The 12411-nt window shown below is 50.9% G+C and overlaps 1 protein-coding gene across 1 annotated transcript in view; it reads right to left on the reverse strand.

Moving 5' to 3' along the window:
* Positions 1-12411, reverse strand: part of TRIO (trio Rho guanine nucleotide exchange factor) — a 236019-nt gene that overhangs the window by 28969 nt on the left and 194639 nt on the right. Inside the window, exons 40-45 of the mRNA XM_015416185.1 lie at positions 11047-11116; positions 7071-7160; positions 5773-5865; positions 4430-4480; positions 3128-3205; positions 1598-1789 (exon numbers count right to left, since the gene is read on the reverse strand). Coding sequence (XP_015271671.1) covers positions 1598-1789; positions 3128-3205; positions 4430-4480; positions 5773-5865; positions 7071-7160; positions 11047-11116 — 574 coding nt within the window. The remainder of the gene's footprint in view (positions 1-1597; positions 1790-3127; positions 3206-4429; positions 4481-5772; positions 5866-7070; positions 7161-11046; positions 11117-12411) is intronic.

Consider the following 12411-nt stretch of genomic DNA (forward strand, 5'->3'; position numbering starts at 1 on the left):
CGGCATTCCACTGGCACCACTTGAGTCATGCCGTGCCCGAGAGGAGCAAGGGCTGCCTGGCTGTGGGCAGCATGCCAGTGCAATACACATCCCCCCCCCCCAATGCCAGCAGCTCACTTTCAGCTTAGGTATGTTTTTCTTATTTCACAGGTCAGTGAAGCCATGGAATGTAGCCACAGGGAAGTGACATTCGCGTTTCCTCCGATAATACAAGAATCTTAAGAAAAGGAAGGAGGCATCAACTGAAGCCAGCAGCATTCCAGGCCGAAACAGCGTTAACAAGCCTCTGGCCAGCTAGCAGCTATGACTGTTTCTGCAGCTGAACACACAACAGAGCGTGTACATTAGGCGCCCCACAGGAGCTGGCGTTTCAGGTCTGGAAGCTCAAGTTGCCATTCGGCCATTCAAGCGGGGCGGTCTCGGTCAAGTTGTGTCCTCTTGGGTGTCTCACAGGGTGAACCTAAAAGGCTGTTGCGAATGGCACAGAGGAAGTGCGGGATGCAAAGGGGATCACTTTCTGTTCCGTCAAGATACCCCAATATTTTTACTTAATGCCAGAAACTATTTCTGAAATCAAGTGTATGTGGGGTTTCCCTTAATCAAACTTCTATGTTTTCTCTCCTTTCACCTTTTGGTGCCATGCAGTTCTGATTTCCTAATAAACCTATTTTTATTTTAATGCAGGGGGGAAAAAAAAGATACTTCCAGCGGGTGGCCCCCTTGTAGCAGAAGAGCAAGACCCAAGCCCAGGAGAACCTCAGAGACCAGTAAGATGTTGGGGGCTGGTCCGAGAGTTTAAAGCTCTTGCGTATCTGGGAGCTCCGAAGATCCGGGGCGTCCCTCCCCCCCCCCCCCCAATCTTACTAATCTCTAAGGCGCTCCTGGGACTCAGAGCCAGCTGTTCTGTTCCTGGTGAGGAAAAAGCCGCAGCAGAGCATCCTTTGGCAGCACCCAGTACAGCCTGGCACCCTGAGCGCAAGTGTGAACGAACAAAACCAGGAATGAAGCTTGTGAAGTTATCCCACAGATGATGAGCCAATAATGGGCAAAAGGTTTGTTTGGGTGGAGGGGAAAGGGGCACACACGGCAGTGTCCAAGCGGGAGCCGCCAACAGCCGTCCATCCTGAGTTAATGCGACAACTAAGACCATGAAGGGCCCTGGAATCCGGGTCCCCCCCCCCTCACGTTCCCCCCCAAGGGCCAGTGACGACTCCTGACTCCCAACCTCAAGTCCAGTTAAGAGGTTCAAGTCCATTCGTCTCCTTAGCTTCCCCTTCTCTGATAGGGCTGGTTATTGTGCCCCGTACAGCACACGCGACACAATCCACAAGTGGCAAGCTGTGCCGGAGGAGGGAGGAGTAAAGCTACGCCAGGCAAGGAGGTTGGCTGCCCTCCTTCCTTCAGATAGGCCTGCTCCCCACAGAGCAGCCAATTAGCACCTTCCCGGAGAGTCAGGAGGCCGGCCATGCAGAAAAGGCAAAATACTTCTGGCTGCCTCTTCACAAAAATGTGAAGGCTGCCGGACTGGACACCCAGATCAAAGAGGAGTTAAAAATCCTGATCCTCCAGCCCAAAGAGATCGATTCGGAATACTTACCTTGATACTGTTCTTAAATAAGAACCCTGGAGTTGAGAAGCCTTTCTTTTTATCGAGTGGTTCGCTGAATATGACAATCTGCTCAAATAGGAAGACTCGCCTCTCTCTGCATCGCGGCAAGAGTCCCGTATCTTGGTCTGTGACCATGAATGTATCTTGCAGCAGCAGCTTACCCTGGGCAACAATTTTACCCTGAAAACAGAAGCCGAAACAAGTTAAAGCGAAACCTCCCCGCTCACAAGTGGATCATGAGATTATCTTACCAAAGCAAACACTGTGTTCATTCCATTTAAAAAGCAAACCAACAAGCCTCGTGTTGCCCTTTGGTTAAGGCACACCTAAGAAGCCAAGAATCAAGGCAGTTCCCCTCCCCCCCCCCCCCCCGGCCCCCCGGCCCCATTGGTCTGCACTTCTTCCAGATGACTGGGAAATGCCTCAGACAGACTCGAATAGGCCAGTGGAGGAAGACATCGCCCTCGTGGAACTCACCTGAGCCACCGTCGCTCAGCGACTGTGCTGGTCAGACCTAAACGCATGGGGCCCTGACAAATACGTCTGTTCAACTGTCCAACTATAGCAGTGATGGCAACCCTTTTAGAGACCGCGTGCCCAAACTGCGACCCCAAACCCCACTTATTTATCGCAAAGTGTCAACACGGCCATTTAACCTGAATACTGAGGTTTTACTTTAGAAAAAAACACCTCGTACGTTAACTTAAGAGGATCCAAACAAAGGAAGGAAAGCCATCCCAAATGCTTTCATTGACTTAACATTATTTGGCAGAGAGAATTCGACACTTTAATGACGGTCTGGGCCTGGCTGGGGCGATGGCTTGCGTGCCCACAGAGAGGGCTCCGAGTGCCACCTCTGGCCCCCGTGCCACAGGTTCGCCACCACTGAACTATGGGATGCCAGAGGGGAACGGGGCAGTGGGGCAGAGAGCGGGAAAAGGGACAAGGGGCACGGCCGAGTAGGGATGGTGCCCGTGCCCACAACCGACCCTCTCAGGCCCCGCCACCGGGCGGACGCCGGGCGCTGCTGGGTCCACGGCTGGGAGAGAGTAGAGGGGAGGTAGCGCCTTCTGCCTTGGTCACCGGCAGGTCAGTGGAGGAAAGGAATGTCCAAAGCCGAGACAGATAAAAATAATTCTGTGTTTGAAAGACACTTGCAGTGCTTTGAAGCCATTTATCATCATTATTATGATGAAGAAAAAGAGTAGGTTCTTATACCCTGCTTTTTCTCTGCCCTAAGGAGTCTCAAAGCAGCTGCCCTTCCTCTCCCCACCACAGCCCCCTTGTGAGGCAGGCGGGGCTGAGAGAGCTCAGAGAGAACGGTGACTGGCCCAAGGCCACCCAGCAGGCCTCATGGGGGGGGAGGAGGAGGAGTGGGGAATCCAACCCGGGTCTCCGGATTAGAGTCCGCCGCTCTTCAACACGACACCATGCTGGCTCTCAACTGACTTGCGATAATGACCCATTATTCTAGAAGGAAAGGGAACAGGAGTACACACTCCGGAGAGGAGAACTTACATCAAATCCTTGTAAACGACCAACATTCATCATGTCGTTGCACCGTTTTGGTACGATGCACATTACCTCTACGGCCCTCTGTGGAATCAAATCAGAGACGTGTTAGAACGGCCCGCTCTGTCCTCCCGTACTCATGGTTCTCCGCAGAGTGGCCCCAGGTGCCAGGCCACCGGAGGTGTTCTGCCAGCCTGCAGGGAGGCTCAAGAGGCCAAGGGACTCCAGACCTGGCCTGCAGCTTCGCTTGTCCAAAATAAGGCGAACCGGAAAAACCCTGCAAGATTCCAGTCTAGAGCTTCTAGTTACCAAGGCCGGTGGGCCAGATGGGTTCCTGAAAGGCTGCAGCGGGTGAATCAGCCCAGACGGGCAAGCAGAACTCTGGGCTCCTCTCCAGGGCCCACAGTGCACCCAAGAACAACGACAAGTTGTGCATCCCCTGTTCCTTCAGGGCGACCCCAATTCCACCCAGAGTAAGCTGTGTGCCCATTCCCGCATCAGTGCTATTCCCTCAGCAGAGCAATCCCACCTTCCGGGGTCTCCAAGCACTACTTAGGACACCCACTCCCTGCCTCGATCTGCAGAGACCGAACTCTCCCTCACAGCAGGGGTATTCGCAAAGGGAAAGTTAAGCGTGCTTTAGAGCAGGGGTGTCGAACTCACTGGAAATGTGTTTTTTAACGTTTAAAAAATCTTTGTGTTTGTCTGGGTCCTTTATAAAGTTTATATCTCCACTACCTGGCATTATGTTTTATGACACACACTAGGAGGAATGCCCATTGCGGGAGGAGGCAACGAGCCCTAGGGAGATCCATCGCTGCGAGGCAAGGGGGCTGGGCTGGCCTGCCCGAAATCTGTGCCGGGGTGTGCCACGTGGCGGCCTCGCCCCTTCCCGAGCGCAGCCGGGGCCAGCGGAGCCCCCCCCCCTCAATGCAGGGCCCACTGCCTGGCCGGCGAAGGCTGCTCCGGGCGGGGGAAACACGGCACGGCGGCCAGAGAGAGGCCTGGCAGCGGGGAAGGGGGCTGGCCTGCTCCCCCCCCGCAAGCAGGACCCGCCACCTCCGTTGCCGAGGCCGCAGCGGGTGGGAGAAGCGCGGCCGCCTCCCCCCTCCCCAGGCCAAAGGACAAAAATAACTTTAAATTCTGTATAGATACAGGTGTTTGTTGGTCTTAAAGGTGCCACTGGACTCAAACCTTGTTCTTTAAATCCTATACTCTCTCACACACATACACTGAAGATAATGACTAGCGGAGCAGTAATTTTGTGACCATAACTGTAAAAGCAAGTAAAACAACATTTCTAAGTACCTCTAATTCCGTAGTATCAAGGTTTGCCTTTTTGGAGTATTTGAGGAAGTCCTGTAAGGAAAACGCAAGAAAAATGAGTCTCTATTCATACAGAGATAGAAAACTAACTTGGACAGGGGCTTGTTTTTTAGAGACTGGGGACAATCATAAACTGTGGGTGCATGCATTATTCCATTCCGGGGCTTTGAAGAGGCACTGATAATCCCCAATTCGTGGAAGATATCCTCAAACACTACCTCCCCCCCATCTCCTGAGTGTTCCATAATTGCCGCACATTATTATCTTTCATGCTTCTCATGCCTGAGATCTACTCCTTCCAGAAGTGGACCTCCACACATCTGTGTTAAGAATCCTACTTAACACTGTTAAGCTGAGGATGAACACGCAGCTACTTTCCTTTCACACACTCTGGTGTCAATTGCCTTAAGTGGATACACAATGGTGGAAAATCAGCCGCTGCAGGGAAACTCTCTAAGAAATACTTGCCCCTCAAGCAAGCCTCAGAGTAAAAAGAGTTTTCGGCTAAATCAGAAGAGTTTTCGGCTAAACGTTAGGAAGAACTTCCTGACAGTTAGAGCAGTTCCTCAGTGGAACGGGCTTCCTCGGGAGGTGGTGGGCTCTCCTTCTTTGGAGGAGGTTTTCAACCAGAGGCTAGATGGCCCCATCTGACAGCAATGCGGATTCTGTGAATTTGGGCAGATCACGAGAGGGGGGAGGGCAGGAAGGGTTGCCTCAGTGCTTAGTTCTCGTGGCCCTTTCGTACACCCCCTAGGAAATGCTGATTGCCACTTTGGGGTCAGGAAGCAATTTTTCTCCTGGCCAGTTTGCCCGGGGACCCTGGAGGTTTTTTGTCATCTTCTGGGCGTGGAAGAGGGGTCACTGCATGTGTGGAGTGGGAGGTATCTGTGAACTTCCTGCATTGTGCAGGGGGTTGGACTAGATGACCTTGGAGGTCCCTTCCAACTCTGTGATTCTATAAGCACACCACAGCTTACTTTTATGGCGTTATTTTTACTGCATTTTACAACAGCAATATAAATCCCAGCTGATTTATCTGATTTCTACCTTGCCTTTCAAGCCGAAAGAATCCCCAGGGCAGCTTCAGAGAAGAGTGGCGCATGCAGCTGCTCCACGGTGGGTCTGCTCCCCTACCGCCAAGCCACACGCCGGGGCTGCGTCTCGCCCCACCCCCAGTTCCTCGGGTTTGTTCCAGCCGGTCTCATCCAGTCTCACTCCCCTGGCTGGTCAGCTGCTCCATCCAGCTATCCCGCCTGCCTCTGCCTTCCCAGCCTCTTTTTACACTCCTCAAGCGGAAAGAGCAGAGCGCGTCCTGAATGCCTCACCTTTAGTAACAGCTGGTACTTCATAATTCTCTGCACTGGTTTTATTAACAAGTCTGTGAGCTGAAGTCGGTGTCCCAAACGCTGCTTCAGGTCCTAGAAAGAGTGAGATAAAGAGTCCAAAGCAGTCGTTGTTAGAGCTCTCGCTCTCTTGAGAGAGAGAGAGAGAGTCCTTTCAAAGACACCAGCCTGGGACTGTTGAAACCCTCTCCGGGGTATTGTTCCAGGCACTGTTTTTGCTCTGACGCGGCTTCTCTGACACTTAGCTCTCTGTTTTATTTGAAAACCACATATCATTTAAAAAGCTTGGCTTTCATTTGTGCAGAACTTTGCACAGAAATGCGGTTTCGATCTTGACTTCTCTCTACCCATACTCTGGCGGGAAAATCAGACTCGTTTCATTCAGTAAAGGAGCCCTTTTTCATCCTTTCAGAGTTGTTGTCTCTTCATTCTTGGAGGGATGTCAGTGGGACAGCTGGCTCCACTCCAGTCCTATCCCGTCCATTGCTTAATGTCTCTCACCCAGTGGCATCGGCCGTAGCCTCCAGTGCCACACAGGCAGGAGGCCCTCTCTGGATCCCACAGGCTTGCTTCTTCTTCTTCTGGTTAACGGGAGAAGGAGAGCACCAAACCACACCTCACCTCACTTTTGTAGAGCAGTAAGCCAGCCCCCATTGTGCTGTATTTCATCACATCTCTGACCAAATTACTTAATTCTTAAAACTGTACCCTTAAAACTTCACCCTGATAAAATCTTGGGCTAAAAATAATCCATCCACATCTCTATACCCCTAGGGACCACACCCAGCCATCTTGCTCACACCTCTGAGGGGCCAGAATCAGCACTGCACACAGACTTTCTGGTCGGGGATGTGTAAGGAGACCTCACGACTGACTGGAAGCAATTAAGAGAATTCTTGAATGACTCATCTCCTCACCACCTACCAACACTGATAGCTGTTTCCCTGAAGCTCTTCATCTTAGCCTGTTAAAGCAGCGAGTGATATAAATTAAGATCACCATGACAACCATCGTAAGAGTCCAAATATGTCTTGTCTTCTCAAAAAAAACTCCTAACAACAACAAAACATCTGTTTCTATGCCGTAATTCAACTCTGACTTGAAGTTTGGAACAGACAGCAATTAAACTTCAGAGCTAACAGGAGGGGAAATAATAACCAGTAAGCTAGTTCACATCCCAGTTCCAGATCCCAAGGAAAACAATGGATCACATGTAGCAAAGAACAAGTTTGGAAAGGCCCATCCTACCCGGAAAAGTCATCGTTTTCTTTGGCACATACCTCAAAAAAAGTATCAATGTATTCTGAGACAATATGCTCAGACTTTGGTTTGTTTTGGCAGTAAACTATGTACATGTGCAATCTTCTCTCCTAGGGTGGGGGGAATAAGAACAAAAACAGGGTGTTAGAGGCAATTAAAAAAGCAAATTCACATGGGCCACAACAGCAGAGGCTCATTAAAACGGAGGCTACTATGTTGGGGCTAATCTATACAAGCCTCCTCCAGGCATTCTGCCTGGCCTGCCCGTCACTACAGCAGGCACCCAGACCTCCTGGGAGGAACAGAAGTGGGCCACAGGACGCACCCAGATGCAGCCCGCAGTGGTCTCTGTTGGAGCATCACATTCTCCTTTCCAGCCACCATGAACATGGGAAGCCCTATGGCTATTCCCAAATACAGCATGGTTAAGCAGATACAATTGTACCCGGAGACTGGATCCACGGAGAAGGTAATATTTTGTAACAAACGAGTAAGCTGACTGATCTGCCAATGAAAATTTTGCAGCAATCATTTTAAAACTTTCAATGTAACCTTTGCACATGTGGTTTGTCCGCTGAGGAACCCTTGCAGCCTGTCACGGAGCCAAAAGGGAAGGCTTTTTAAAAAGGACTCTAGAATGCACACTGGCCTCGCTCGTTGGGGATGGGCAACGGTTCATTTCAAGAGAAGGCCCAGCTCCCTCCCGGGTGCCCTGGGGAAGAGGACGGGCAGTGGAGGGCAGCCTGTCTTCAGGAAGATGGTCAGTCATTACTGACTTCTCCTAATGAAGATCGTTCCCAAGGCCAATAACAGTTGAAAAACACAGTGTCCCTGCAGAAATGCACTGAAAACAATGTGTGTGGCACCAGGGCTCGGCAACCCCCTGTTCCCCCCCCCCCAACTACGAGGGAAGATCAGCCATCAGAGAGCCAAAAGAAGCCGACAAAAGCCGGCCAGTGAGGACTCTGCCTACAAGCTTCTCTTCCCGTTAGGGAATCTGACCAGGCAGAGCTGGACCACTTTTCAGAAAGAAGAAGAAGAAGAAGAAGAAGAAGAAGAAGAAGAAGAAGAAGAAGAAGAAGAAGAAGAAGAAGAAGAAGAAGAAGAAGAAGAAGAAGAAGAAGAAGAAGAAGAAGAAGACGACACAACAGACACCCTGTGAGGTGGGTGGGGCTGAGAGAGCTCTTGACAGAAGCTGCTCTTTTTCAAGGACAGCTGTGCCAGAGCTTGTGACTGACCCTAGGTCACATCAGCAGGTGCAAGTGGAGGAGTGGGGAATCAAACCTGGTTCTCCCAGATTAGAGTCCGCACACTTAACCACTACACCAAACTGGCTCTCCACGCAGCCCAGCGAGACGGCACAACAGTCCCGCTCCTTCTCACTGGCCAGCACGGACTGCCTAAGGAACACTGCTTGCCACGTGGGCCCACAGCCACACCAAGTGGCCACGATGGAGAGCACGCATCAGGGCGACCAGCGAACTACGTCGGCAAGCTGAGAAGGACACAGCGGGAAGCTCGTGGCCATCAAATACCTGGCGGCAAACAGACGGCTGTGATTGGGCAGCCTCCTCAAGAGCAAGGCCAGGGGCCTTTTGCACCACCGTTTGCCAAGCCAAAACACACATGCGGAGGAAGCACACCTCGCCTTGGGAAGCAGGACAAAAATAAGTGGCCAGAACATGAGCCGAAAGCCGAGCCGCTGCTTCGGGAGGACGGAAAAACAAGCCCTGGTGTGGACAGAGTTCATAACACAGAGGCCCACGATCTATGAACTCTGTCAGTCTTGCCTTGGAATAAATGACGTAAATTATGCAAATTAACTTTGGATAGCACAGTTTGCAGTTTCCCAGCCAGCTCACAGCCCCAGTACCGCCCCCTCCCCACCCCGGGTACTTGCTTTGCAGTGGATGAGGAATGGCTCGGGCTCAGAGCTGCACTGAACAATATGGCGAGAAACGCGGCCGAGACCAACCTGGAAAGGCCGGATTGCTGCGTGGGCAGAAGAGGGCTGGAGGAGGTCTTCTCCCCCCCCCCCCAGCAGAGGCGGGAACCTGGGGTGACCGCATTGGCTGGCTCCACGTTAGCTGGGGGGTGACAGCTGATTGGTCACCTTGAATTTGGGAGCCTCTACACAGTGATGACACAGAGCCTGCCTGGGAGAATTTAAGCAGCACTGCCAGTGAGGCGTGGCAGTGCGATTCCCCACCCGCCCTCCCTGGGTTTAAAGGTTTTCCAAGTTCTTTGCTGTCACAGCTGGAGGTTTCACGCAATTGCGTGGATCCCTTTCGGGGAGACGGGCCTGCATGTCCACCTCCACCTTTGTTGGGGACCCCCTTACTTAAGGGGTCTGGGGGTCTGAGCCACCACACGGTAGGCCCATCTCGGGGGCTGTGCCCAGGCTCACCCCAGGTGTCAAACTGGTGCCACGCAGTGGCAGCCGCCCTTGTGATACCAGTACTATTTATCACTCCCGGTTTTCCCCTCAGCAGTTTCCCCCTCACACCTCCTCCACCTTGTCCCCACAGCTACTATTACTTGCTACTTTGACACTAAAGTCTAAAGTGAGACAAAGTAAATTATGCTAAATACAAATCAATACATCTATCAATTTCAATTTCAGTCACAGAACTGGGGGCAGGTTAAGGTGGGGGGATAACGACAAAGGCTGTGTATATGCTGACAAATATCCAGATTCATGTTCAAAACTAGGGATGGGCACAGACCTGAATGCTGAGCCAAAATCTGGCCTGAAGTTGACCTGGTTTGGAGCCGGACAGACCAGCTCGAAGGTCACGTGTTTGGCCCCCAGAGCCCCTGGGCTTCTCGGCCTGGCTCAGAAGCATTCGGGCACTCTTGGCAGAAAAAACACACCCCTGCAGTTTCATGCAGAAAAGCGGGTGTGGGTGGGAGTTTCCAGCCATCGAGGGACCGACAGCCAGCATCCGAGGCTGATGGGCAACGTCGATTTCCAATGAGAGACGTCCATCCTTCTCCCTCGAAATGGGGGGGGGTGTACGAAGGCACATGACGGTCCTCTGTTTGCGTCGGGTTTTCTGCAAGTCTAGTTCTCCTTGCATGTGTGAAAAAACTTTGTGATGGGTCTGGGGTTCGGGGGAAAATTTACTGGGGTCGTTTGGTGGGTGGGTGGAGAAACCTGCTGGATGTTCTGGCGATGATACAAACTGCCAGGGGGAGAAACGGGGTTGCCTGTTTCCTTGGCAAGTCAAGCGCCCAAGTTACCCCGCCCCTTTTGTGGGGTCTGCAAGCAGCTCTTTTCTCGGGATGTACTAAAAGACAGGACAGGATCGCCCAATGGAAACAACGGGAGAGACTTGGAGGCCCACTGGAAATTCCCTGCCACATATTGTGTTAGTCTTTAAGGTAAATAATATAGAGAACTGCCATGAGTACAAGCTGGGTTCCGAAGAGGTAGAGGAACGAGAGATCAAATTGCCAACATTCGCTGGATTATGGCATAAGCAAGAGAGTACCAACTCTTCCAGAAGCACTTTCCTGGGGGTACCTGGTTTGGGGGTCCGCTACTCGGACCTGCCAGACCTGACGGGGATGTGACTTGTGGGGCATGTGGAGGGCCACCCCAGGGGTTGACTGTGCGAGTTGGAGGCCTCTGGCTCACCAGGGTCCGTTCTGGTAACGGGTGGGGGTGACGTCCCACTGAAAAGCATTGTCTCACTGGGGGAGTCTGTAGGTCTGCCCCCCCCCCCAAGTCCAATGGGGACCAAACTTGGTGGGCACGTCGAGGAGAGTGAACTGGAATTACCCTGAGAATTTGGACCCCCGAGACTCCTTGGGGGGCTTTTTTGCATCTGGACCGGTTCACGAACCAGTTTGCAAACCAGCCACAGTTTGGTTCGAGAACTGATCCGGGACCTGGGCTGGTCTGGTTCAGTTCAGTCCATTGCAACTTGAGGAAAGTGCCCATCCCTATTCAAAACCCTTTCCGGTAATATAACAGAAGATGGTAATACTTACATGTTTAACAAAAAGTGATCCTAATTTTTCTGGATCCTCAAGGCACTTCTCTAATTCTCCTAAAAAGAAACTACAGACAAAAAAAACCCATTTATCTTAATTGCTTCTGCTTCACAGTAATGGATGTTACCACCTATCACTACACAGTTGGGATGCAAAAGGTTTCTGCAATCTAATATCGGCCATATCTAAGGCTTATGGTAATACCCCAATAAAAGCCTAAATCGGCCTGGTAGAAAACACACTGCAGCTCTGTTGTGGAATCCTATTCTTTAGAGATTGATTTTTGCTAGCTATTTTAGGCAGCTTCTAGAAAAGCATGATTTGTCCACTGAAAAATACATGGAGGAAGAGCTACCGAGAACTTCTATTTGTACAAAGAGCTTCTTTTAATCAGAAAGCAGCTAAGATCCCATACCCACATCATGGAACAACTAACATGGAACAGGCAATGTACACAGACTCGTCAAGCTGGTTAATCTTACTGACAGACTTCCAAACCTGAGCACAGTGAAGAATTATTTTTAATTAGCACATGTGGGGAAGAGAGGGCATTCCCATTTAAATTCATCTTGTCACCCTGCAGTGAAAGATAAGAAGCTGGCTCGTATCCAAAGCCTTTCTATGAAATAGCAACAGCCACCCATGAGATCTTGCAGAAAGAGAAGCACCAAATGATTAGTTGGGTCTCTAGTGCAGCTCTTCCAAGCACCGACTCTGCGGGCACGCGGCTGCCCCTGCTCTGGAATGCCTTGGAACGCTGCATGGACTTCCAGACAGTTATTCTCATCCAGAGAGAATCCGATTCCAAATAGAAGGCTCTTAAAAACAAGTCTAAACATATTTTCTTTGGCTTTAGGAGACACCCCAAAAAATCAGGAGCCAGACTTGAGTTTTCAGCCTTCAAGGACTTATATTTTAATGGCCACACTTCTCATTAGTGCTACCATAAAACCTAAATTCGACACACTTTCTTGCCTTTTAAAAAAGTTATAATAGAAGTGTTGTGGCGTATAAATAAATATAGTAAACACTCTAGTTGTTACCACAACAAAAAGTTAATCTCTAGTTCTCACCTAGATTGTAATTGTACTGAGAACCACCAAGAGGAACTTATAAGAAATGACTGATGACAATGACATTTCTAGGCACCTGGGATTTGCTGAGCCCTGGTCTTTAAACACTCAGGGGGAAGGCTGTGCTCTGGGCTGACAGAATCGGTACAAATGCCAAGACCCCACCTGTGGTGAGACTTCAGCAATCCCACAAAGAGGGGGTTTGGAGTGTTCTGAGCCCTGAGAGGCATTTTGGAGCACCCAGATGCATTTGTGTCCTGGTCCCATGAGCAGCAGAGAACTTGTACAG

Source organism: Gekko japonicus, unplaced genomic scaffold (assembly GCF_001447785.1).
Source record: "Gekko japonicus isolate JY-2015 unplaced genomic scaffold, Gekko_japonicus_V1.1 scaffold502, whole genome shotgun sequence".
Classification (NCBI taxonomy): Eukaryota; Metazoa; Chordata; class Lepidosauria; order Squamata; family Gekkonidae; genus Gekko; species Gekko japonicus.